Source organism: Ambystoma mexicanum, chromosome 7p (genome assembly GCF_040938575.1).
Source record: "Ambystoma mexicanum isolate Mex_15411 chromosome 7p, UKY_AmexF1_1, whole genome shotgun sequence".
NCBI lineage: Eukaryota > Metazoa > Chordata > Amphibia > Caudata > Ambystomatidae > Ambystoma > Ambystoma mexicanum.
This window is the reverse complement of record NC_090939.1, coordinates 520685251-520712607: the sequence shown is the minus strand read 5'-3', so window position 1 is coordinate 520712607 and position 27357 is coordinate 520685251. Positions and strand designations below refer to the sequence as shown.

At 53.9% G+C, this 27357-nt stretch overlaps 1 protein-coding gene across 2 annotated transcripts in view; it reads right to left on the bottom strand.

The window, feature by feature from the left end:
• The window catches only part of RPGR (retinitis pigmentosa GTPase regulator), a 951931-nt gene extending 925021 nt beyond the window's left edge, over positions 1-26910 (bottom strand). For both annotated transcript variants that reach the window (XM_069636551.1, XM_069636550.1), the window contains exon 1: positions 26670-26910. In XM_069636551.1, the coding sequence (XP_069492652.1) occupies positions 26670-26778 (109 nt within the window). In that variant the 5' untranslated portion in view covers positions 26779-26910. The remainder of the gene's footprint in view (positions 1-26669) is intronic.
• Between the last annotated feature and the right edge of the window lie 447 nt (positions 26911-27357).

Sequence of the window (27357 nt, the reverse complement as noted above, 5' to 3'; positions counted from 1 at the left end):
CAGAATGCCTGGCTCACTGCTTCATCTCCTCCCTGGCAGCCAGCATGTTACTCAAATCAAAGGACTACGCTTCCCAGAATGCCTTGGCTCACTGCTTCACCTCTTGCTTCCCAGAATGCCTGGCTCACTGCTTCACCTCTTGCTTCCCAGAATGCCTGGCTCACGGCATCATCTCCTCCCTTGCAGCACAAGGCTGGGAGGAGGATAGGCAACACCTGTGGCTCCAGGTGCAGCAGGCAACACGCCTGGGGGTGTGCTCGTTAAGCAGCTTTAAAAACCTCAGTTTGCTTCAGTCCGGCGCTGGTCATTGTAGCAGTGTTCCTGTTGTGACTAGTCCCTGTTTCCTGTACTTAGTTTCTGTGCCTTGTACCTAGTTCCAGTACCCTGTTCATAGATTTTGAGCCAAGTATCTATTTCCAGTTCCTTGTTCCTAGTTTCTGTGCCTTGTATCTAGTTCCAGTTCCTTGTTCCTAGTTCCATGCCTTGTACCTATTCCTGTTCCTAGCTTTCTGCCCAGTTACTAGTTCCTGTATCTTGTTCCTCTGTCCTGGATTGCGGATTTATGCGCTTATTTGATTTATGCTTTCTGAATTTCCCTTTCTGTCTTTCTCTGTCTGCAGACAGCCTTTCTCTGTACTTTACTAATTGATGCAGCCCAGTTTGCCGGTGTTTTCTGTCCCTTTATGCTGCCCTGGTTACTGAAAAGCATGATGTATTATTATTTACTTTCGTAGAATTAGTTACTGCCTTTTCTCCTTGGATTGGGTGGGAAAGGTTTCCTTTTGTGATATCATTTTCCCTGCTCCTGATCCAATTTATTGAGATTCCACTCCATGTTTTCCATTGCACTTCTACATTCATTTTCCATTGATTATTAGGTGTGGGTTTGTTGTTACAAGTTCTAGAGTGTTCCCCTTTTAGTTTTCCTCACGATTTTTCCATTGCACTTCTGCATTCATTTTCCATTGATTATTAGGTGTGGGTTTGTTGTTACAAGTTCCAGAGTGTTCCCCTTTTAGTTTTCCTCACGATTTATCCCTTGCATTTCTGCATTCATTTTCCATTGATTATTAGGTGTGGGTTTGTTGTTACAAGTTCCAGAGTGTTCCCCTTTTGTTTTCCTCACGATTTATTATCACAATTCAGACTTGCCTTTTACTAGGGTTTATGTATTTTGTTATCTTTAACCCTTTGCTTTTACAGCCTTCTGGGTCCCTGTTTGATCTACAGGGTTCGTGTAATCACTGACATTCAAGTGGTCTTTCCGGTCCTCGTGAGTACTGTTTATAATTGCCTTATTCAGTATTCTACAGATTGTCAGTTCACAGAATCTGTCCTTGCTTGCCCGCTACGTGGGTTTAGCTCTGTCAGTATCTGTAAGAGCATAGTGGGTAAAGAGTTTGCTGACTTTTCCTTTCAACCATAAGGAGGTCCTAAGTGTTTACCCTACATCCCTTTTCCTAGATTGGTAATACTGTTTTTACCTTATTGACATTCCTGGGTTTACATATATACACAAGACTTGGGTATTATATACACGTTGTTAGATTCAGAGTTGTTCACAGTGCAACTGTGTGCATTTTCCCTTTTGCCATAGTATGCCTTCTTCCTTTCTTAACAGAATGACCAGCCCTTATTCCCGTTTGTATACGGCCAGATTAAGAAAGAAAGGCAGCAAGGCTACTAAAAAATGTGTACATAAAGCTTTGACTACGTTTGCCTGTGATAATCAAATCACTGATCCTGATTTAAATGAACTCCTAGACACAAATGGGTATTTACGTGCAAAATATTTTTCCCACAGCCTGGCCCATCATACATTGCCTGATCCTAGTTCTGTCTTTAATTTTGATTCAGATATGTCCGCACAAGCCTTAGCAGCGGAAAATAAAACACTGTTAGATTTACTAAATACGAGTACATCTGTTGTTGAACCCCATGATTCCGGTTGTGCTTTACCTCAGATTGAACAGTTTCATGATTCAAACATAAAGAATGAAGGGGTTCATTACATAACTTCTGTTTTCAGCCCTCAGTCAACTGCTTACTCCTCTGCACAAGTACTTACTGTAGTCCCTAATGTCAAGAGGTCTGATGTCAGATTACTTAAGGGTAACACAGACCAAGTCGGTAAGCGAGAGTATAGATCGCAAGACCTGCAAGCAGTAAATGACGATGTACAATCAGTACACGTCCAGATGACTAGGGCAGGTTCCAGCCCCGATGCCACCATGCCTTCCCTTGTGACTACTGATAGGGATGTACAGTTAAGCCTGGGCATGTTAAGAGTTGAACTTGAGGAATTAAGACGAGAATACATCAGTTTACTAGAGGAGAATAAAACTTTACGATTGTTTCTGACTACACCTCACACTTTATCCGTTGATGAAGTGAATACTGTTCAATCTCTGAGTGAGGAGGTTTTAGTAGGTCCTGATACTTGTCAATATGAAAAACCTATTGGGAGTGAGAGTCCTCTTTCTTGCACAGCACTTATTCAGAGCACAGATTCTGACAATTGTTCTACCGTTTGTCAGGAATTGCTGTTAGTAGAAGATTTACAAGTCACTCCTTTGCCTAAGAATTCCTCTGTAGCAGTCAGTCATAATTCAGAGTTTGAACACATACATGCTTCTGTATTCCGAACACAATCCACAATGGATGCGTACACAGAATCAGTCATTACTGTAGGCTTAGGTTCAGCCCTTGATCCAGCTGCTGAGACTGAAGTAAACATTCAAGCTGATGTGGAAAACGATGCTACCTCTGTGTTCACTCCTCCTTCTGCCAAATATTGTCACAATGAACAATCAAAGACAGTACATATTTCTTATTTTGATGGACTCATTCCACAGTATACTAAAACAAGGACCAGGCAAGCGATTCCTGAACTGTTGATAGATAATCTGCCACCTTCAGAAGTTAAGACAAAGGAATGGACACTTGACGGAATCCTGATTAACAGAGACTTTGGAAATGACTCTATGTCATCCACTAAGGAAAGGTGCGGCATGGGTCCAGCTCAGTCTTTGGTTAATGGTGTCATGGAGTCAACCGTCCTAAAGGTGCTTTCCATTCCTGATTCACAAATATGTCTGTCGACTTCTGGGACTTCAGTCTGTCCTTCTACAACTATTGACTCTTCGACTACCCAGTCCACGGCTCTGCAGTCATCATTGTCAAACGTGTTTTCAATCAATGAACAATTGCTATATCTGCCAGTCACTCAAGAGTCTTCACCATGTACGTGGTCAGAGCCAAAGACCTTGACAAGTTTGTCTTCTGCTAACGAGACGGCTCCAGCTTGCATGCCCTCAGCCTCTGAATTTCCTCTGGCATGCCTGTTTTCAGATACATTGACTCATCCAGCAGTTTATCCTTCAACCATGAAGCCTCTGGTAGCACATCCTGAGTGCCTGTCTCCGGTCCCAGAGCCTACTGCTAGTTTGGCTTCAGTTCATGAAAGACCTGTATCCTGCTCAGCCTCCCTGCCAATATCGGAGGTGAACCTGTCTGCTCTGTTTGATCATGTTGCAGATTCATCTACTTCAGAGCTACCTCCTAAATCCCAGCCATTTATTACGGATGAACATCCAATCTGCCCATCCTATGCTTCAGGAGGATCACCAGAAGGCCTGCCTTTTACACAAGCTAATTCTCCCAACTGCTTGTCTGTAGAATTAGCACCTCCCGCATATGCTACATCTGAGTCTGAGACTTCTGCCAGCTCTCCCTTCAGAAACATCAAGCCGGCTCACGACTCGGGAGGGCCTTACATGCGAGGCCGCTGGACTTGCCTGGAGTATTACGAGAGAGAAACGGATGCCATCCACCACGGCCCAGTCACCGAACGAGTAGCCGACCAAGATAGCGGGCTGGACGGTCCGCGTTTGGAGTCCGGTTTTGATCAACCGCTTGACAACCCTTTTGTTGCCGGATCCCACATGAGCCTGAGGGAAGGGACGGGCACGGCCCTCCAGCTGCAGCGCCAGTTGGGTGCTAGTAGCCGAAGGAGGGGAAAGTCTGCTGCAGTTCAAGATGTGCCTGTTTTTGCTCCCGCTGCTAGTATGCCTGATGTTCCAAGTACTGTGTCTAACACTCCTATCAGTATGCCAAACGTTCCTGCGGTTGTATCCCACGTGCAACAAGGTGGCTACTTGACTGGCTACATGACTGTCAATGGGAGTGCCAGCCTTGTACAACCCATTGGATCTCCAGACCTCCAAGGCATGGAACTTATGCAGGCGAATCTTTGTCACTTTCAACCACAAACTTTTACCCAGATGGATGACAGAGTATCCGAACCTCTACCTCAGCCGCCAGCTTCCTCTTCCGAACATAAACATTTCCTGAAACCTGCTGTTTCCTCACCTCCTGTGTGTCCACTCTCGGCAGTGAGGCTAACAGAACTTCTACCGTTGTCTAAGGCATGTAGCACCAGCCTGCCTCTCTCCCCAAAGATGTATGCATATCCTCTTCCAGTGACTAAGCTTCCCGGACCTTCCGACTCTGCTTCGGGTCCTGCCAGTCCTTCATGCCTTTCTTCAACCCATGAGTCCTTTCCTTACCGAAAACCTGCCTATGACTCTTATAGACTGCAGCCTGATTCTATTCATTCCAGTCCTTCTGCTTCTGCCCGTGGATCATTGTTTTCGTCTGTGCCACCTCCGAAGACGAAGCGCTCCAGTCATGGAAGGAAGATGTTTTGTGCGAGTAACGGCCGCCTGGAGTCGGCCGTGGAAGGGGGTATAGTGTCACGGCTCGCTCCCTTCGTTCCCGTCCCCGCCACTTGGGGGCATGTTCTGGGGTTTATTCCTTACTGGACATTTCCTTCGAACCCTATGCTACAGTGCTCTGATGAATTGGGAGTGTTTAAACCTGATTTTCCAAGTTGCTTCCCTTCCGGATCCATTCCAGGTTTTTGGCAGCCAGCATGCTACTTAAATCAAATGACTATGTTTCCCAGAATGCCTTGGCTCACTGCTTCACCTCCTACTTTCCAGAATGCCTGGCTCACTGCTTCATCTCCTCCCTGGCAGCCAGCATGTTACTCAAATCAAAGGACTACGCTTCCCAGAATGCCTTGGCTCACTGCTTCACCTCTTGCTTCCCAGAATGCCTGGCTCACTGCTTCACCTCTTGCTTCCCAGAATGCCTGGCTCACGGCATCATCTCCTCCCTTGCAGCACAAGGCTGGGAGGAGGATAGGCAACACCTGTGGCTCCAGGTGCAGCAGGCAACACGCCTGGGGGTGTGCTCGTTAAGCAGCTTTAAAAACCTCAGTTTGCTTCAGTCCGGCGCTGGTCATTGTAGCAGTGTTCCTGTTGTGACTAGTCCCTGTTTCCTGTACTTAGTTTCTGTGCCTTGTACCTAGTTCCAGTACCCTGTTCATAGATTTTGAGCCAAGTATCTATTTCCAGTTCCTTGTTCCTAGTTTCTGTGCCTTGTATCTAGTTCCAGTTCCTTGTTCCTAGTTCCATGCCTTGTACCTATTCCTGTTCCTAGCTTTCTGCCCAGTTACTAGTTCCTGTATCTTGTTCCTCTGTCCTGGATTGCGGATTTATGCGCTTATTTGATTTATGCTTTCTGAATTTCCCTTTCTGTCTTTCTCTGTCTGCAGACAGCCTTTCTCTGTACTTTACTAATTGATGCAGCCCAGTTTGCCGGTGTTTTCTGTCCCTTTATGCTGCCCTGGTTACTGAAAAGCATGATGTATTATTATTTACTTTCGTAGAATTAGTTACTGCCTTTTCTCCTTGGATTGGGTGGGAAAGGTTTCCTTTTGTGATATCATTTTCCCTGCTCCTGATCCAATTTATTGAGATTCCACTCCATGTTTTCCATTGCACTTCTACATTCATTTTCCATTGATTATTAGGTGTGGGTTTGTTGTTACAAGTTCTAGAGTGTTCCCCTTTTAGTTTTCCTCACGATTTTTCCATTGCACTTCTGCATTCATTTTCCATTGATTATTAGGTGTGGGTTTGTTGTTACAAGTTCCAGAGTGTTCCCCTTTTAGTTTTCCTCACGATTTATCCCTTGCATTTCTGCATTCATTTTCCATTGATTATTAGGTGTGGGTTTGTTGTTACAAGTTCCAGAGTGTTCCCCTTTTGTTTTCCTCACGATTTATTATCACAATTCAGACTTGCCTTTTACTAGGGTTTATGTATTTTGTTATCTTTAACCCTTTGCTTTTACAGCCTTCTGGGTCCCTGTTTGATCTACAGGGTTCGTGTAATCACTGACATTCAAGTGGTCTTTCCGGTCCTCGTGAGTACTGTTTATAATTGCCTTATTCAGTATTCTACAGATTGTCAGTTCACAGAATCTGTCCTTGCTTGCCCGCTACGTGGGTTTAGCTCTGTCAGTATCTGTAAGAGCATAGTGGGTAAAGAGTTTGCTGACTTTTCCTTTCAACCATAAGGAGGTCCTAAGTGTTTACCCTACATCCCTTTTCCTAGATTGGTAATACTGTTTTTACCTTATTGACATTCCTGGGTTTACATATATACACAAGACTTGGGTATTATATACACGTTGTTAGATTCAGAGTTGTTCACAGTGCAACTGTGTGCATTTTCCCTTTTGCCATAGTATGCCTTCTTCCTTTCTTAACATCCTCCTGCGGTGTCCCACGATCAGTGCAGCGACAAATGGGGCATTCGTCGTAGCTGTATATACGCGTTTGTTGTTTGCGCGCACTTTTATGCTGTGCGCGGGGACGGCTCCGCCTGCCTTCGTGTGGGCGGACGCGTTGACGCCTGTGCACGTCTTTTGCCGTGCGCGGGTTTCCCGTATTCGGATACGGTCCGAGTGTCATCGCGTGTGATCGGAGGGGAGTGAGCGTACACGCAATTGGCCTGGGTACGTGTGTTTCGGGGTGCGCGGGAAGTTCCACACGCGATTAGCCTGGGTACGTGTGTTCCGGGGTGCCGGGAACTTTCACGCGCGATTGGTGGAAATCCACGTGTGTTCTGTCATCACGTGCAATGAGGGAAACACCTTCGTGCGTCACAGACGCGCTCACGCGCTACGGGCCTTTGGTCCAATGAAATCGCATATGCGTGCTGCCGTGCATACGCGCTAAGGGCCTTTCCTCGTATTACACGCGGACGTGCAGTTTTCCACGTGCGCTTACGCGCATGGGCCCTTTCCTCGTATTACACGCGGAAGTGCAGTTTTTCACGCGCGCTGAAATGCCCATGCACGTCTGTACGCGTCATGTCACAGGGGCGCTTGCGCTTGAGGGGCCTTCTGTCCAATGAAAATGCGTATGCGTGCAGACGCGCTTACGCGCTAAGGGCCTTTCCTCGAATTACACGCTGACGTGCAGTTTTTTCACGTGCCAAATCACTCCGTATCAAGCTGGCCACGCGTAAGCACACGGAAGACCACGCTCCTGCCCAGAAGGCCGAACTACTGCCCCCCAGAGCCCAGAGCACGCTCCCACCTGCCATCTGCTGCTGCCTGACTGCCTGCTGCCCACGTGCCCTGCCATTTGCTGCCTGCACATCAGTCAGGGGTGCTGTTGCTGTGACCACCCCTGCTGGAACCGAAGACTCCCGACTGGGATTCCATCGCTCCACAGCCCAGCCCCAGGACCCAGTTGCCCACCCACTCCTGCCTCTGGGGTTGTCATGTCGGGGCAAACACCATCTGGGACCACTGACAACCCCCGGCCAGAGAGGCAGAGGGGCACCAGCTTCAGTGCCACCGAAGTTGGTGTCCTGGTGGAGCAAGTCCTGGGGCAGTATGATGCCCTCTTCGGAAGTTCCCACGCCGACAAAGAAGGACGGACTCGGATCTGGACTGACATCGTGACTGCCATCAACGCGGAGGGGGTGGCAGTCCGTGACTTACAACATGTCAGGAAGAGCTCGGAGGACTTCAGGTCCAGGACCCTGAACAAGGCCCGGCGCCTCTTGAAGGCAGCGGATGCCAAGGGGCGCCGCGGCCACTTGTCGGAAGAACAAATGAGGGTGCTGGAACGCATATCCCAGCGCTCCACGTCCAGGTCCTTGAGAAGCAGACCCGTCTGGAGTCGAGCGGTGAGTGTACATGCATCCTGATTGTGAGCAGTGCGTGTGGTGATTATTCAGTAGTGTGCAGGTTGCACATCTGTTTGTATGGGGTCGAGTATGGGTGGGGGTGTACAGGGCCATGGGGCTGACACACGCGAGGGCTGTAATGTGTGAGACATGGATGGTGCTTTTGTGTGTAGGCTTGCATGCCAAATGCAGTTGTGTGGGCACACATGTTTGGATGAATGTGTATGTAAGTAGACATGTCCGTGATGTCACGCATGTATGTTGTTTTTGGCTGCATGTATCAGCACTGTGTACATGTGCATGTGTGTGTATTTGACAAGGGTGCAACAGTGATGCAACATGGATGCATGTGACAGCGGTATGTGGAAGCCTGATTGGCAGATGTGACATGGATGCCCGTCTGAACACTGCGACACTTGGCAGAGGTGTACACATGCATGCAAGTGTGGTAGTGTGTGTACAAGTGTGGTGCACTTCCTGTGTTGCATGTGATGTCTGGCTCACCTTTGGCTGCTCATGCTGTTGTATGTGTATGGATGGTGGTGGCAGTTGCGATATGGCTGTGGTATGGCTCATGTGTGCGAGTTGTAATGACGTGTGTTGGGGATTGTGATGACATGTCTGAGGTTTGCCAATGCCACTCAGGTACAACTGTCATGTGTGTATGTGTCCATTGTACAGTGCCCTGATGCCTGTGTTTTGTTTCTCCCTGTCTGCAGCGTCAACTGATGAAGAGGGCGGAGAAGGTGCTGTGGAGCACAGCGGCGGGGATCCCACCGCCAGCCGGAGACGCAAGGCCCGGCTCCCCTCCCATGTTGTCATCTTGTCGGGGAGTGAGGAGTCCGGTGCCGCGTCCCAGGCCGCAGCTGCCGGGGGGAGGTCCAAGAGGCGGAGGTTGGAGTTGGACTCCTCGGCAGCAGAAGGGGCAGCTGGGACCCCACAGGGCCCAACAGGGGAAGATGGCACAGAGTCATCCAGCTTGGTGGGGGGGTTTGGTGAAGGAGGAGGCCGTGCAAGCACCAGAGACGGGGTCTGGAGGTGGGGATCCCACTGGTGCTAGTGGTGCAGTGCAGGACCAGGGACAGGAGGCAGCACAGGCCGCCGTGGAGGTGCCTGTGTGCAATCCTGTCCCTGATCCTGTCCCTGCATCATCTTGCACCAGCTGGGATGCCTACGTCCAGACCCGTTTTCAGGCAGGGGATGAGCTCACGTCAACTGGCCTTCCTCTGCCTGCGGACGTGGCTATCCAGGTCCGGGTTGAGCCTGTCCTGGCTGGTGTGGCGTTGCGTCAACAGGCCATGCGAGGTGACCTGCAGTCTTTTCATGAAGAGACTGCACGTCATCTCGAATGGCTCGTTGACCACGTCAGCCTGCTGGGACAGGTCACCCAGGCCGGATTCCTCCGTCTGATGGGGCTTGCTACGACCCCCTCCTCAACTGGACCCCCTACGCGCCAGTCGTCCTCTGTGCCATCTTCCCACCCATCAGTCACCTGGGTGCCCTGTGGAGCTGCCTCTGACGGTGCGGCCAGGCTGGTGGAGGAGGCATCCCTGCCACAGTCGGGAGTCGGAGGTCCAGCAGGGGTGGCCACATCTACGACTGCACCCCAGCCGGCGGAGGATGTGCAGGCAGCAGGAGGCAGTGCACGGGCAGAGGCGCAGCAGCAACGTTGTGGGAGCCATGAAGGCTCGGGGCCTTCAACATCGGAGGGGCAGGCATCGGCCGGAGGGCAGGAGGACCCAGGACAGAGAGTGTCTTCCGTGTGGCAGCGGTTGGGCCACGCCATAGATGCGGAGCGGCAGCGGGCGGAAGAGGCACGGCTCACAATGGTCAGGGCGGAGAACTCCATGCGGAGGGCCCTGAGGCGGGCCGAGTGCCTCGAGGCAATCCGCAGGGGTTTGGAGGTGGAGACGTCGACGGCCCTGCGGACCCTCGGGGCCATGGAGGAGGACCGCCTCCGGGACATTGAGGAGGAGTTTGATGATGCCCTGGCCCGGGACATCCACAAGTGAGCCGTGAAACTAGCCCGCTGCCCTTGTACATAGTTATGTAGGTAGTGTTAGGTTTCATTTTTGTTTTTATTTTATTTGGACCTTTCGGACATTGGCCACATTTTTGTATATAGTTTATTTTATTAGTTAGTGTAGTTAGATAGGTTTCCTTTATTTTGTTGGGATAATGGACCCTGGCTTGTTCCCATGTACATAGTTCACAGTTGGATTGTATTTTTTTTTCACTTTTTAACCATGGAGCAATGGCTTTCTTTTTTATTTCCCATTGGATTTTGTTTTGTGGACATTGACTTTGGACAACATTACTTTGGAATTTTATTTTTGGTTTTGCTTTTTTTAACGGAGATGCTTCTTTTAATTTTTGTGCATTCACATTTCTGTTTCTTCATTTTTTATTCTATTTATGTTTCCTTTAATACATATTTTTTTTGGTGAACTTCAATGTGTGGTATCTCATTGGTTTCATGCATTTCATGATATGTGTTTTGAGATTCACTGACACCCATTGGGTGTATGTGAGGGAAATGTGTTTGTTTCGGAACTTGCAATTGGTGTTCTGTGATGTAATTGCAAATTATGAGTGGGTGGATGCAATACTCGGGTGGGTGTTTTGCATTTGGAGGCTGACCATAGGGACCAGGGATCTAGATTGTGATGACATGTTGGCTGGGGAACATGAGTTGCACATGGGTGGGGCCTGCTGGCAGGTGCCCCACAGTGCTGGGGGGTGGGGGTGGTGGGGAACATGAGTTGGACATGGGTGGGGGCCTGCTGGCAGGTGCCCCACAGTGCTGGGGGGTGGGGGTGGTGGGAGACATGGGTGGGGGCCTGGTGGAGGCTGCCCCTGGTGACTGGGGGGTGGGGGTGGTGGGAGACATGGGTGGGGGCCTGGTGGAGGCTGCCCCTGGTGGCGGGGGGTGGGGGTGGTGGGAGACATGGGTGGGGGCCTGGTGGAGGCTGCCCCTGGTAGCTGGGGGGTGGGGGTGGTGGGCGACATGGGTGGGGGCGTGGTGGAGGTTGCCCCTGGTGGCTGGGGGTGCTGGGAGACATGGGTGGGGGACTGGTGGAGGCTGCCCCTGCACTGCTGGGGGGTGGGTGTGGTGGGAGACATGGGTGGGGGCCTGGTGGAGGCTGCCCCTGGTGACTGGGGGGGTGGGGGTGGTGGAAGACATGGGTGGGGGCCTGGTGGAGGCTGCCCCTGGTGGCGGGGGGTGGGGGTGGTGTGAGACATGGGTGGGGGCCTGGTGGAGGCTGCCCCTGCACTGCTGGGGGGTGGGGGTGGTGGGAGACATGGGTGGTGGCCTGGTTGTAGGCTGCCACTGGTGACTGGGGGGGTGGGGGTGGTGGGAGACATGGGTGGGGGCCTGGTGGAGGCTGCCCCTGGTGACTGGGGGGGTGGGGGTGGTGGGAGACACAGGTGGGGGCCTGGTGGAGGCTGCCCCTGGTGGCTGGGGGGTGGGGGTGGTGGGAGACACGGGTGGGGGCCTGGTGGAGGCTGCCCCTGGTGACTGGGGGGGTGGGGGTGGTGGGGGACATGGGTGGGGGCCTGGTGGAGGCTGCCCCTGGTGGCTGGGGGGTGGGGGTGGTGGGAGACATGGGTGGGGCCTGCTGGAAGGTGCCCCACAGTGCTGGGGGGTGGGGGTGGTGGGGAACATGAGTTGGACATGGGTGTGTGCCTGCTGGCTGGTGACCCACAGTGCTGGGGGGTGGGGGTGGTGGGGAACATGACTTGGACATGGGTGGGGGCCTGGTGGTGGATGCCCCTGCACTGCTGGGGGGTGGGGGTGGTGGGAGACATGAGTTGGACATGGGTAGGGGCCTGCTGGAAGGTTCCCCACAGTGCTGGGGGGTGGGGTGGTGGGAGACATGGGTGGGGGCCTGGTGGTGGGTGCCCCTGCACTGCTGGGGGGTGGGGGTGGTGGGAGACATGGGTGGGGGCCTGGTAGAGGCTGCCCCTGGTGGCTGGGGGGTGGGGGTGGTGTGAGACATGGGTGGGGGCCTGGTGGAGGCTGCCCCTGCACTGCTGGGGGGTGGGAGACATGGGTGGGGGCCTGGTGGAGGCTGCCCCTGGTGTCTGGGGGGTGGGGGTGGTGGGAGACATGGGTGGGGGCCTGGTGGATGCTGCCCCTGGTGTCTGGGGGGTGGGGGTGCTGGGAGACATGGGTGGGGGCCTGGTGGAGGCTGCCCCTGGTGGCTGGGGGGTGGGGGTGCTGGGAGACATGGGTGGGGGCCTGGTGGTGGCTGCCCCTGCACTGCTGGGGGGTGGGGGAGGTGGGGAACATGTGTTGGACATGGGTGGGGGCCTGCTGGCAGGTGCCCCACAGTGCTGGGGGTGGGGGTGGTGGGAGACATGAGTTAGACATGGGTGGGGGCCTGCTGGCAGGTACCCCACAGTGCTGGGGGTGGGGGTGCTGGGAGACATGGGTGGGGGCCTGGTGGAGGCTGCCCCTGCACTGCTGGGGGTGAGGGTGCTGGGAGACGTGGGTGGGGGCCTGGTGGCGGGTGCCCCACAGTGCTGTGGGGTGGGGGTGGTGGGAGACATGGGTGGAGGCCTGGTGGAGGCTGCCCCTGGTGGCTGGGGGGGTGGGGGTGCTGGGAGACATGGGTGGGGGCCTGGTGGAGGCTGCCCCTGCACTGCTGGGGGGTGGGGGTGGTGGGAGACATGGGTGGGGGCCTGCTGGCAGGTGCCCCACAGTGCTGGGGGTGGGGGTGGTGGGGAACATGAGTTGGGCATGGGTGGGGGCCTGCTGGCAGGTGCCCCACAGTGCTGGGGGATGGGGGTGGTGGGAGACATGGGTGGGGGCCTGGTGGAGGCTGCCCCTGGTGACTGGGGGGGTGGGGGTGGTGGGAGACATGGGTGGGGGCCTGCTGGCAGGTGCCCCACAGTGCTGTGGGGTGGGGGTGGTGGGGAACATGAGTTGCACATGGGTGGGGGCCTGCTGGCAGGTGCCCCACAGTGCTGGGGGGTGGGGGTGGTGGGGAACATGAGTTGCACATGGGTGGGGGCCTGCTGGCAGGTGCCCCAGTGCTGGGGGGTGGGGGTGCTGGGAGACATGGGTGGGGGCCTGGTGGAGGCTGCCCCTACCACCCCCACCCCCCAGCACTGTGGGGCACCTGCCAGCAGGCCTCCACACATGTCCAACTCATGTTCCCCACCACCCCCACCCCCCAGCAGTGCAGGGACACCCACCACCAGGCCCCCACCCATGTCTCCCACCACCCCCACCCCCCAGCAGTGCAGGGGCAGCCTCCACCAGGCCCCCAACCATGTCTCCCACCACCCCACCCCCCAGCACTGTGGGGCACCTGCCAGCAGGCCCCCACCCATGTCCAACTCATGTTGGGGGGTGGGGGTGGTGGGAGACATGGGTGGGGGCCTGGTGGAGGCTGCCCCTGCACTGCTGGGGGGTGGGGGTGGTGGGAGACATGGGTGGGGGCCTGGTGGTGGGTGCCCCACAGTGCTGGGGGGTGGGGGTGGTGGGGAACATGAGTGGGACATGTGTGGGGGCCTGCTGGCAGGTGCCCGACAGTGCTGGGGGGTGGGGGTGGTGGGAGACATGAGTTGGACATGGGTAGGGGCCTGCTGGCAGGTTCCCAACAGTGCTGGGGGGTGGGGGTGGTGGGGAACATGAGTTGGACATGGGTGGGGGCCTGCTGGCAGGTGCCCCACAGTGCTGGGGGGTGGGGGTGGTGGGAGACATGGGTGGGGGCCTGGTGGAGGCTGCCCCTGCACTGCTGGGGGGTGGGGGTGGTGGGAGACATGGGTGGGGGCCTGGTGGTGGGTGCCCCTGCACTGCTGGGGGGTGGGGGTGGTGGGAGACATGGGTGGGGGCCTGGTGGAGGCTGCCCCTGGTGACTGGGGGAGTGGGGGGAGACATGGGTGGGGGCCTGGTAGAGGCTGCCCCTGGTGGCTGGGGGGTGGGGGTGGTGTGAGACATGGGTGGGGGCCTGGTGGAGGCTGCCCCTGCACTGCTGGGGGGGTGGGGGTGATGGGAGACATGGGTGGGGGCCTGGTGGAGGCTGCCCCTGGTGTCTGGGGGGGTGGGGGTGGTGGGAGACATGGGTGGGGGCCTGGTGGAGGCTGCCCCTGGTGACTGGGGGGGTGGGGGTGCTGGGAGACATGGGTGGGGGCCTGGTGGAGGCTGCCCCTGGTGGCTGGGGGGTGGGGGTGCTGGGAGACATGGGTGGGGGCCTGGTGGTGGCTGCCCCTGCACTGCTGGGGGGTGGGGGAGGTGGGGAACATGTGTTGGACATGGGTGGGGGCCTGCTGGCAGGTGCCCCACAGTGCTGGGGGTGGGGGTGGTGGGAGACATGAGTTGGACATGGGTGGGGGCCTGCTGGCAGGTACCCCACAGTGCTGGGGGTGGGGGTGCTGGGAGACATGGGTGGGGGCCTGGTGGAGGCTGCCCCTGCACTGCTGGGGGGTGAGGGTGCTGGGAGACGTGGGTGGGGGCCTGGTGGCGGGTGCCCCACAGTGCTGGGGGGGTGGGGGTGGTGGGAGACATGGGTGGGGGCCTGGTGGAGGCTGCCCCTGGTGGCTGGGGGGTGGGGGTGCTCGGAGACATGGGTGGGGGCCTGGTGGAGGCTGCCCCTGCACTGCTGGGGGGTGGGGGTGGTGGGAGACATGGGTGGGGGCCTGCTGGCAGGTGCTCCACAGTGCTGGGGGTGGGGGTGGTGGGAGACATGAGTTGGACATGGGTAGGGGCCTGCTGGAAGGTTCCCCACAGTGCTGGGGGGTGGGGTGGTGGGAGACATGGGTGGGGGCCTGGTGGTGGGTGCCCCTGCACTGCTGGGGGGTGGGGGTGGTGGGAGACATGGGTGGGGGCCTGGTAGAGGCTGCCCCTGGTGGCTGGGGGGTGGGGGTGGTGTGAGACATGGGTGGGGGCCTGGTGGAGGCTGCCCCTGCACTGCTGGGGGGTGGGAGACATGGGTGGGGGCCTGGTGGAGGCTGCCCCTGGTGTCTGGGGGGTGGGGGTGGTGGGAGACATGGGTGGGGGCCTGGTGGATGCTGCCCCTGGTGTCTGGGGGGTGGGGGTGCTGGGAGACATGGGTGGGGGCCTGGTGGAGGCTGCCCCTGGTGGCTGGGGGGTGGGGGTGCTGGGAGACATGGGTGGGGGCCTGGTGGTGGCTGCCCCTGCACTGCTGGGGGGTGGGGGAGGTGGGGAACATGTGTTGGACATGGGTGGGGGCCTGCTGGCAGGTGCCCCACAGTGCTGGGGGTGGGGGTGGTGGGAGACATGAGTTAGACATGGGTGGGGGCCTGCTGGCAGGTACCCCACAGTGCTGGGGGTGGGGGTGCTGGGAGACATGGGTGGGGGCCTGGTGGAGGCTGCCCCTGCACTGCTGGGGGTGAGGGTGCTGGGAGACGTGGGTGGGGGCCTGGTGGCGGGTGCCCCACAGTGCTGTGGGGTGGGGGTGGTGGGAGACATGGGTGGAGGCCTGGTGGAGGCTGCCCCTGGTGGCTGGGGGGGTGGGGGTGCTGGGAGACATGGGTGGGGGCCTGGTGGAGGCTGCCCCTGCACTGCTGGGGGGTGGGGGTGGTGGGAGACATGGGTGGGGGCCTGCTGGCAGGTGCCCCACAGTGCTGGGGGTGGGGGTGGTGGGGAACATGAGTTGGGCATGGGTGGGGGCCTGCTGGCAGGTGCCCCACAGTGCTGGGGGATGGGGGTGGTGGGAGACATGGGTGGGGGCCTGGTGGAGGCTGCCCCTGGTGACTGGGGGGGTGGGGGTGGTGGGAGACATGGGTGGGGGCCTGCTGGCAGGTGCCCCACAGTGCTGTGGGGTGGGGGTGGTGGGGAACATGAGTTGCACATGGGTGGGGGCCTGCTGGCAGGTGCCCCACAGTGCTGGGGGGTGGGGGTGGTGGGGAACATGAGTTGCACATGGGTGGGGGCCTGCTGGCAGGTGCCCCAGTGCTGGGGGGTGGGGGTGCTGGGAGACATGGGTGGGGGCCTGGTGGAGGCTGCCCCTACCACCCCCACCCCCCAGCACTGTGGGGCACCTGCCAGCAGGCCTCCACACATGTCCAACTCATGTTCCCCACCACCCCCACCCCCCAGCAGTGCAGGGACACCCACCACCAGGCCCCCACCCATGTCTCCCACCACCCCCACCCCCCAGCAGTGCAGGGGCAGCCTCCACCAGGCCCCCAACCATGTCTCCCACCACCCCACCCCCCAGCACTGTGGGGCACCTGCCAGCAGGCCCCCACCCATGTCCAACTCATGTTGGGGGGTGGGGGTGGTGGGAGACATGGGTGGGGGCCTGGTGGAGGCTGCCCCTGCACTGCTGGGGGGTGGGGGTGGTGGGAGACATGGGTGGGGGCCTGGTGGTGGGTGCCCCACAGTGCTGGGGGGTGGGGGTGGTGGGGAACATGAGTGGGACATGTGTGGGGGCCTGCTGGCAGGTGCCCGACAGTGCTGGGGGGTGGGGGTGGTGGGAGACATGAGTTGGACATGGGTAGGGGCCTGCTGGCAGGTTCCCAACAGTGCTGGGGGGTGGGGGTGGTGGGGAACATGAGTTGGACATGGGTGGGGGCCTGCTGGCAGGTGCCCCACAGTGCTGGGGGGTGGGGGTGGTGGGAGACATGGGTGGGGGCCTGGTGGAGGCTGCCCCTGCACTGCTGGGGGGTGGGGGTGGTGGGAGACATGGGTGGGGGCCTGGTGGTGGGTGCCCCTGCACTGCTGGGGGGTGGGGGTGGTGGGAGACATGGGTGGGGGCCTGGTGGAGGCTGCCCCTGGTGACTGGGGGAGTGGGGGGAGACATGGGTGGGGGCCTGGTAGAGGCTGCCCCTGGTGGCTGGGGGGTGGGGGTGGTGTGAGACATGGGTGGGGGCCTGGTGGAGGCTGCCCCTGCACTGCTGGGGGGGTGGGGGTGATGGGAGACATGGGTGGGGGCCTGGTGGAGGCTGCCCCTGGTGTCTGGGGGGGTGGGGGTGGTGGGAGACATGGGTGGGGGCCTGGTGGAGGCTGCCCCTGGTGACTGGGGGGGTGGGGGTGCTGGGAGACATGGGTGGGGGCCTGGTGGAGGCTGCCCCTGGTGGCTGGGGGGTGGGGGTGCTGGGAGACATGGGTGGGGGCCTGGTGGTGGCTGCCCCTGCACTGCTGGGGGGTGGGGGAGGTGGGGAACATGTGTTGGACATGGGTGGGGGCCTGCTGGCAGGTGCCCCACAGTGCTGGGGGTGGGGGTGGTGGGAGACATGAGTTGGACATGGGTGGGGGCCTGCTGGCAGGTACCCCACAGTGCTGGGGGTGGGGGTGCTGGGAGACATGGGTGGGGGCCTGGTGGAGGCTGCCCCTGCACTGCTGGGGGGTGAGGGTGCTGGGAGACGTGGGTGGGGGCCTGGTGGCGGGTGCCCCACAGTGCTGGGGGGGTGGGGGTGGTGGGAGACATGGGTGGGGGCCTGGTGGAGGCTGCCCCTGGTGGCTGGGGGGTGGGGGTGCTCGGAGACATGGGTGGGGGCCTGGTGGAGGCTGCCCCTGCACTGCTGGGGGGTGGGGGTGGTGGGAGACATGGGTGGGGGCCTGCTGGCAGGTGCTCCACAGTGCTGGGGGTGGGGGTGGTGGGAGACATGAGTTGGACATGGGTGGGGGCCTGCTGGCAGGTACCCCACAGTGCTGGGGGTGGGGGTGCTGGGAGACATGGGTGGGGGCCTGGTGGAGGCTGCCCCTGCACTGCTGGGGGGTGAAGGTGCTGGGAGACGTGGGTGGGGGCCTGGTGGCGGGTGCCCCACAGTGCTGGGGGGGGTGGGGGTGGTGGGAGACATGGGTGGGGGCCTGGTGGAGGCTGCCCCTGGTGGCTGGGGGTGCTGGGAGACATGGGTGGGGGCCTGGTGGAGGCTGCCCCTGCACTGCTGGGGGGTGGGGGTGGTGGGAGACATGGGTGGGGGCCTGCTGGCAGGTGCCCCACAGTGCTGGGGGTGGGGGTGGTGGAGTACATGAGTTGGACATGGGTGGGGGCCTGCTGGCAGGTGCCCCACAGTGCTGGGGGGTGGGAGTGGTGGGAGACATGGGTGGGGGCCTGGTGGAGGCTGCCCCTGGTGACTGGGGGGGTGGGGGTGGTGGGAGACATGGGTGGGGGCCTGCTGGCAGGTGCCCCACAGTGCTGGGGGTGGGGGTGGTGGGGAACATGAGTTGGACATGGGTGGGGGCCTGCTGGCAGGTGCCCCAAAGTGCTGGGGGGTGGGGGTGGTGGGAGACATGGGTGGGGGCCTGGTGGAGGCTGCCCCTGCACTGCTGGGGGGTGGGGTGGTGGGAGACATGGGTGGGGGCCTGGTGGTGGGTGCCCCTGCACTGCTGGGGGGTGGGGGTGGTGGGTGACATGGGTGGGAGCATGGCGGAGGCTGCCCCTGTTGACTTAGGGGTTGGGGGTGGTGGAAGACATGGGTGGGGGCCTGGTGGAGGCTGCCCCTGGTGGCTGGGGGTGGTGTGAGACATGGGCGGGGGCCTGGTGGAGGCTGCCCCTGCACTGCTGGGGGGTGGGGGTGCTGGGAGACATGGGTGGAGGCCTGGTGGTGGGTGCCCCTGGTGGCTGGGGGGTGGGGGTGGTGGGAGACATGGGTGGGGGCCTGGTGGTGGGTGCCCCTGCACTGCTGGGGGTGGGGGTGCTGGGAGACATGGGTGGGGGCCTGGTGGAGGGTGCCCCTGGTGACTGGGGGGTGCAGGGGGACATGCGTTGGTGGGCAGTAGTGCAAGTTGACATGTGGGTTGGCTTGGGGTCATGGCCATGGTGGATGGTGTGCCTGCAGGACATGTGCAGGGTAGGCCCCTGTGGTGTGAGCCACCTGCAGGGGCCGTGGAGGGTGTAGAGGGAACACCTGGTAGGACCCACACTTGCAATTCACGTGTGGTGCTCCCCGCGCACCCCTGTAATACACGTACCCTGATGGAATCGCGTGTGGAACTTCCCGCGCACCACTGAGATACGCGTACCCCCAATCGCGTGTGGAAATTCCCGCGCACCCCAAAATACACGTACCATGATGAAATCGCGTGTGGAATTTCCCGCGCACCCCTGAGATACGCGTACCCCCAATTGCGTGTGGAAATTCCCACGCACCCCAAAATACACGTACCCTGCTGAAATCGAGTGTGGCACTTCCCGCGCACCCCTGAGATACGCGTACCCCCAATCGAGTGTGGAAATTCCCGCGCACCCCTGAAATACACGTACCCTGCTGAAATCACGTGTGGCACTTCCTGCGCACCCCTGAAATACGCGTACCCTGCTCGCACGGGGCCAATCGCGTGAGGTACTTCCCGCGCACCCCAGTGATACACATAGCCCGCTTGCCGTGCTGGTACAGGGTTAGCGCAGCCCTTTGTGCTGGATTGGGTATATTGATGGCTTTTCCCTGCGCGAGAGGCGTTCTTGGGGGCGTAACTGGCGCTGCTGCAGGGTCTCTGCGCCACTGTGCGCCACGGCTGGTTTTGGTGGCTGGAATCCATGAATACGCTGTGCGCGGAAATGGATTTTAGCGCACGCGGCTGGCGCAGGGATTCGCACGCGCACACTGTGCGCCAGCCGCGTGCGCCACTTATGCGCTGAATTCTATGAATTACCCCCTAAATCTTTTGTTGGCCATATATTCAATTTGAATCTCATAAAATCAGAACGATGGGTCGGATTGGGTGATTGTTGTAAATATTTTTCAACTTGACCATATGCTGTAAGTGCAAACGGATTCCGATTTAATTTTTGTATTTCCATACATGCAGCTCTTGTCTTGATCCAATCGGATCTCCATAGCTTGATCTTGGCTTTATTTGTATTTTTTATTAGTAGCGATTGTGTTATATTTGCACTTGTCAAAGTTTTCCTAGCAAAAGCACGCCAGCTCGTAGCACATGATTCTTCAGATGTTAGTAGATAATTAGACAAAATCAGGAGCAAACCATTACTATTTTCTCTCATTATGCATTTCCTATATTTGGCATACTTTCCATTTGTAGATTGCAAAAACTGAAATAAGCCCCAGCTCATGCCTGATAACAGGCATGGATTCAGACATTGGTAACAATAGTGACCTCTTCCAGTAGAGTTTTTCATATTTTGACCAATATGTATAAGTTTGACACCTTTTTGTTTCGGAGCCATACAGTATGGTGGGAATATATTTTTGCTTATAATATACAATCAAGGGATCGATGGAAAATGTACAGTATTAAGTTCGAATGAGTCTCATTTGTGACAGAGCCATATTCTGTTTTAAATGAAGATAATCTTCATATGGTTTGTTAGACATTTTATCATTCACACAGATTCCAAGATAAATATATGTATGCACTACCTGTAGTTCGATGTTTTGTAGCCTCCATTGATAACATTTTTGTCTTTTTTTTGTTCCAAATTACATGACTTGTGTATTTTTAAGATTATTACTAATTCAATTTTTACTAGCATAAACATCTAAAGCATTCAACATATTACGCATTCCAACTGGTGTTTTCGATACGAGTACCATATCGTCGGCATAAAGGAGCCACTTATTAGCTGAGCCCTTTAACTTAACTGGATCTGTGATCAAGCTACGAAATCCAAGCCCAATATCCAAAATAAAGAAATTAAAAAGAGCAGAGGCCAACATGCATCCTTGTTTTAAGCCCCGAGTGGTTCCTATGGGCTCTGACAATAGTCCATCGTTACTTAACCGTATTTGAATAGAGGTATTGGAGTGGAATTGCATGATCCATTTTAACATGGACCAGGGACATGCTAAATCCAATCATTTTTTGAATAATAATTCTCTTGGGACAAGGTCAAAAGCCGACTTAAAGTCGACAAACACACAATATATCGGTTGCTTGCTCCGTTTCCCCTGCGCGATGATGGCATTCAGGGTTGTTAAATTAATGGCGGTGCCCAGACCTGGAATAAAACACGTTTGAAACAGGTCCCGGTGGTCCAATTTATTTAGCCACTTGTTGAATTCTCCTAGAATCATACGGGCAAATATTTTCCCCGGACAACCCAAGAGAGCAATCGGTCTATAAGAAATTGGATTTATACGGTCTCCTTTCTTAAATATAGGGAGAATCACAGATGTTTTCCAGGAGGGGGGTATATTTCCGGTTCTCATGATCTCAGAGAAAATAAGATGTAATATATCTGCCGATAAAACCTTGTTCTGCTTAATCAGTGAATTATGTAGCCCATCCAGGTCAGATGCTCAACTTGGATATATAATACGTAATATCCTCTAGATCAAAATTTATCGTGTGGTCAGCATCAATTCCATCCCATTCGAAACAAATCTCTGGAAATGGAGTACGATAGATGTTGTCAAAGTAGGTTTTCCAATCACGTTCCGGGATAGGATTAGTCTGGACTGTTGTCTGATGCTTGTATCAAGCAGTATTCAAAAGCGCCCAGATTCCCCCAGACGATTTCACAATGATCTGTTTCAACATGGCTTCACCATCACGCTGATATTGTATGGCACGACGGCCCACCAAATGCCATCTTTTATACGTTTTTTTTAGCCATTTTATCTGCTCATGGTTGGAAACTAAGGATTCCTTAGGAGCCCTTAACAACATCTTTATGTGTTTTATTAAATGCCTCTTTTTATATTTTACCTCGATATCAAAATCGTGAGTGTGGTTGAAGTGGCTCCCATAAGCATCCGAACCTTTAGATGAAAACAACTGCATAGCATAGATATATAACAAGGGCTGTCAGAGAAATTGGAATCACCATAGGCATCACTCAAGTTTTGCTTGTAACGAAGTAATTTGGATCTGGACCATTTTATGCGGTTGCCCGCATTGTTGACTAATAAACTCGTTGTATTATGATTGATGACCCTAGATTGTACTAAGAGCCAAGAACAAGTCAAATTTAGTTGACTGTGGTCGCTGATTATTGTAGATTTTATATTGAAGGATAGAATTTTAGAGAAAAACTGGTTATTAACATAAATGTAATCCAGCATAGAGTGACAGCCATCGTTATGCCATGTGGCCCTAGGGGGAACATCTCCCTGAACTGAACCATTCAGCATCACAAAATTTCTGTTAGCCATTAACATTGACCAACGGTGTTCATCCGTTGTTCGAGATGACGTAGATTCAGACAATAAATGCACATTCAAATCACCCATTATGAAAGAATCCATGATGGAATTATCCAATAAAAGCTGATCCAAAATGCTATTAAATTGATCAAAAAATTCATCCGAGGTGAGATGTTTCCTACCCCAATAGACATTTACTATGGCACAGTAAGTTGCTCCTCGTCGTATTTTTGTGATTTGAAAACAAGGAGACGGGGATCTATGCCATACAACCACAAAGTTTTTATCCTTACGAAAAGCCATCATTAGGCCTACCATCGGCCTGCCCATTAGAGATGCAATGTCAGGTACCAAGTATATATCATAAAGATCCCAGACTGGGGCTGTTCGAAGCCAGGTCTCCTGGAGGACTGTAATGTCATATTGTAGAAGATCTCTACTTTTGCTGTTAATGAGATGTTTAAATCCCCTAGTATTCCAGGAGACAAGGCTGACAGAATCAACTATCTGGGATTGTTATGATCTTCCACCATGGTTTCGATTCACCCATGCATCATTAGAAACCAGTTCAGAGTTCATTTGTGCGACACTTTTGTCCCCATAAATTCTGGTTTGTGCAAGAATTGATTTAACCATCATTTGTTCCTGCACATACACATCTTGACTCAAGATAAAGCCTAGGTTATAAAAGGCTGTCCGAGCTAACCATAATGTGTTAAATATGACTCCTGATTGGATGTACAGTCGTGCCTCAGTTAGGTCGGGGGGATTTACAAATTCAACTAGATCAACCTCTGCTGAGTTGAGATCTTCTAAAGCCGTTATTTCCACGCAAATGTTCAGCACACTGGCACGGTTGAGATCATATTTGGTCAAGGGGTAGCCTCTATATTTGATCAATAAACGATGGTGCCATGTATATTGAGCCTGACCCTTAAAGGTGGAAGGAAATGATCTAGGCTCCACATTAGGCACTGAATTTGGCCTGCCATCTGTTGATTGTGGAGGTTCCGTATTAGAACTCATGCTCACCTGTGAATCATAGTCCCGGCTCGACAACCCCGGGCCTTTCAGAAGCGGTTTAACATTCGGGTAGGTAGTTTGCAGCAAATGGCTAGCATCATTGGATAGCCCTTGCTTCGATAGCAACACAATCTGTTTGATGTTTTCATTTTCCTTATTATAGTTTGCAAAAGAGGCTTGTATCTCATCGCGTAGCTCTTGTAATGTACAATCTGTGTTTGTAGCTAGCCCTTCTTGTGCATGATCAATGTCAGAACACGAATTATCTTGTAGCATCATGGCGATATCTGTTATCGCTTGAGTACCTGTGAACACTTTTAATTGTGAATTCTTCCCTGTTTCTGCGGATACTGTAAGGTCTATTGGTTTTGGATTGGGGCCCGAAATTGGAGCTTTCAAAAAAAGACAAAGAGGCTGAAACAGCCAGTAAGTCATCCAAAGGTTTATATGCTAATGGCACCTTCCTTTGCAACTGAATATCCTGTTTAAAGTGCAAACGTCTTTTTTTTTTGCTGCCGTAAGTAATCTTGAAGCCTTCTTGATTTTGATTCTACTACTCGATTCACTAGTGATTTGCATTGGATTAGATGGTTCAGTATGACTTATAATATTTGAGGGAGGAATTTTGTTAAGGAACATCGTTGCAAAAGCGGTTATCAGCGTTTTCAAGGGAAGTTCGTTTGTTAAGGATGGACCCTCCTTCAAAATTGTGTGCGTAGCTTCTTGCGGACCATCAATTACAACAATGTCAGGGCAAAATGTATCTGGTTCAAGCTCTTTTAAGACGGGTGGATGGAAATAACCTTATCTACTATGTTCGTCTGAGTACTCTGGCTGATGTGGTTAGATGACAGGTTAGTAGCTAGTTGGAACTTAATCCTATCTCACAGAGAATATTTTCATTGAGATTGCTGGAAAAATCTGTCTGATTTTTTATTTTCTCATCTAATATCTCATATAGCTTAGCCAGGGAAAGTAGTGCCGTATTCATAGCTGTTAGAGTATTATTGAGGGCAGGCACTTCGGGGAAGGAGAACCTATTATCATTATAATTGGCCTGCGGATCACATATGAAATATGGATGATTGCCAATGGGTTCGTGAAATTTGGTTCGCCTAGGAGTGGGCGGTACAAAAGAGAGTGACCGATTAGAAACACTACAGGGTGATTTGTCAAATAATACTGGTGATTTATACAGCTCTTGTTTGTCCTTAGCCTCATGTTTGTCCTGCAGGACAGAATTACCATATCTAATGGGCAAACTCTGTCTGGCACATCCATCATTGAGGTGTATCAGGTCACCTGTATTACAGCAGATATATTGCACATCAGGGGTAGCAGGTTCATGACAACTTGGTGAATTCAGGAAGTCAATCGCCTCTGCATCAATTTCACCAGCTAGTGTCAATTTCTCATATTCATTTCTTAACAAATGCTGTGCCTGCACTGAGCACAAGGTGGGATTTTTAAGCAGTGATCCAGTTGGAACCAGTGGTGATTTAACACTGACATCAGGAATTTGAGTAATACATATTTCACCCGATTTGCATGCCAAGGCGAAGGAGGCATCAGCTAATTCTTTACTGGGCATATTCACAATATACTCATTCAACTGGTTTATATTCCCCTTGTCCGAAGCTTCCTGAGAAGGTGTGGCAACTGACAAGGAACACAATGATTTTAGGTTTGGAACACTAATTGGTTCCGTAGAGACTACATTTTGTTTCTTCGCACCGTCTATTTGACAGAAAGTACGAATATCAACATTTAGCGAGATTGATCATTTTTTTTTCTCTTGATTCTCTTTTAGTCTCTTTGCAAAAAAAGATCTTTTGAGAAATTCAGAGGCGAGATGTTATATAAATCTGCACCAATTTTAGGCATGCCTGATTTTAAAGATATGATAGAATTGGACATGGTGCAGTGTCACCATACAAAAGAAAAAAAACACACACACAACGCGTACCTTTAAAGGAAAAGATCAGGCACCTCCCACCAGTTAAATACTCAACTGCAAGAAGGTAAGAGTGAATTAGATTTCCAAAAGCGTCACGGCTGCCCCCCTGCTGCCGCGCGGCTAAGCGGTACATAGACGGTACTTGCACGTGTGCGCGGCCATGCCCTTCTTATAGGAGTGATGCCGTGAGGCGGTCCGCAGATTCAGCCACTCCTAGAGCTTTAGCATCAACAGGCAAATCACTAAAGTCCACACAAAAGTCCTGCAGCAAAACGTCACCAAGCAGCAGTCAGGGAACAGCACCACACGGTGAAGCAGTACTTAGACGGTACTTGCACGGCCCTATGCCCATGATAGATCGCAGGATGTTTCGTCAGTCAGGTTTGGTCTGCTGACAGAGCATAGGCCCTTATTGGGTGGTGAGATTCTCAGCAAGTCTCCCTCATTCATGGAGGTACAAGGAATAGCTTCTTTCTGTCACTACAGGTCAATTTTTGCAGAGGACAAGCTGATCGAGGGGTACAAGGTAAGAGGGCAAGGTATGCATCACCTTACAAGGTATTTGTCACCCTCTCCCAGAAATGCCAGTTGAAAAAATCATCCAGTATTTGGGTGGCACTCAAATATTTGAATGCACTGTGCCACATTCCAGCAAGCCAAGGAAAATGCCACACATAGGGGAGCTATTCGAGCAGGGGTAAAACAATGCCTTGATGCAATGCGTAACATTTCTTCGCCAAGGTGTCCTTATCTGCAATGTGCAGATCCCCCAACTCACAACTGAGACCTTAAATCCAGAAAAACAACTGTTTTTTGCTACATTCTGTTCGGATCTTGGCGTCAGAAGGCTACTGCGCAAGCCCCTTTACGTGTCACTTTAAATGCTGCCCAAGAAATATGGAAATGTCACACATAAGTACATTGTAAACATATAAATGTCACGCATACACAAACTGAATACTTGGAAGCTCAAAACCCCAGCATTGAAACCATTGAGAGATGCAGTTTGGGGCGAGATACATAATCTGAGGAGACAAATTCCCAATGTCACTGAAATACAGCTATGGCTTGCTTCACTGAACTCGATGGAGCCTGCCCGATAGGCTGCCACCCTTCCCAAACCATGCCCCTGAAGGAATAAGTTACCGTCACTTGGAGAGCCACAACTGACCATTTTACTAGGGGTCACGGCAAGTCACTGGGGTGGAGATACTCTTTTGGATGGTTATTGTGGCCCTCCAAGTGGCTATTTGTAAACACAGCGGACGAGAGAAAGACATAGCTCAGAAGACACTGTCAAAGGACCCTGCCCTCAAATAAATAGGGCTGTTAAGCACATTGGAGACAAGGGTATTTACACAGATATGTCTTGAAACACTTGTGTATAGGCGCGTTATAAATGCCATATCATATCATACATCATAACACAAGCGATACTGGACTTCCTTGGGGGTTAGCCCCTGCCCCGCCCCCTCGCCCCGGTTTATGCTGGGTGCTACCAGTGAAAGGGGAGCGGTGTGAATGTTGGGGGAGGTGGGTGGATGAGGGGGTTGTGGGGGGGAGGGAGGAGGTGGCATACACAGATCACAGGCCCAGAGGCGGCATATACTCACCGGGAACCTCGTCCTCGCTTTCCTCCGCTGCCATGACGGCAGATCTGCGTGTGAGGTGGTGGGTCAGACACGGTGGACGCTTATCAAATCGATCCGTATTAAATGACATGGGCCGATCGCTGCCTGCCTATGAGATTCATCACGACGTCTACATTATTATACATGCATTCATTTTTAACGTGGGAAATGTATGAAATCACGGAGGCCCGGAAGTAAACAAATGATCCCGTCTATAGCAACGAAGGCGGGCCCGGGCCATAGAGCAACCGCAGCCTCAGTGGAGACAGCGGACCGCGCGTCCGGTTGCTAAGGAGCGAGAGAAGTTGCGACACCTGCTGGCTGCTCTATAGAACTACCTCCTCCACAATGCATAGAACTATTTGTAGAGGCATTTCAAATGCTGATGTAGGGCGACTCTCTATCGCCTCTGTCTTATGCTATGTCTTTGTCAATGCGTGAGTGAAAATTGCATAGCCGGAATGACTTTATCAGTTCCTCCCCAATTGCTGACCAGAGATTTGTTTACAAAGTTTGTTTATAACGATTGCTCCCAGTATACATTGTAGTCACAATGAAAATGCTATTTTTGTCTTGCTGAGCAATGCCCACTATCAACACCTAGACTAACGTATCAATTCTTTTCCGACAGAATGCTCAATCTGGTACATTCTTATCGCACTAATTCGAA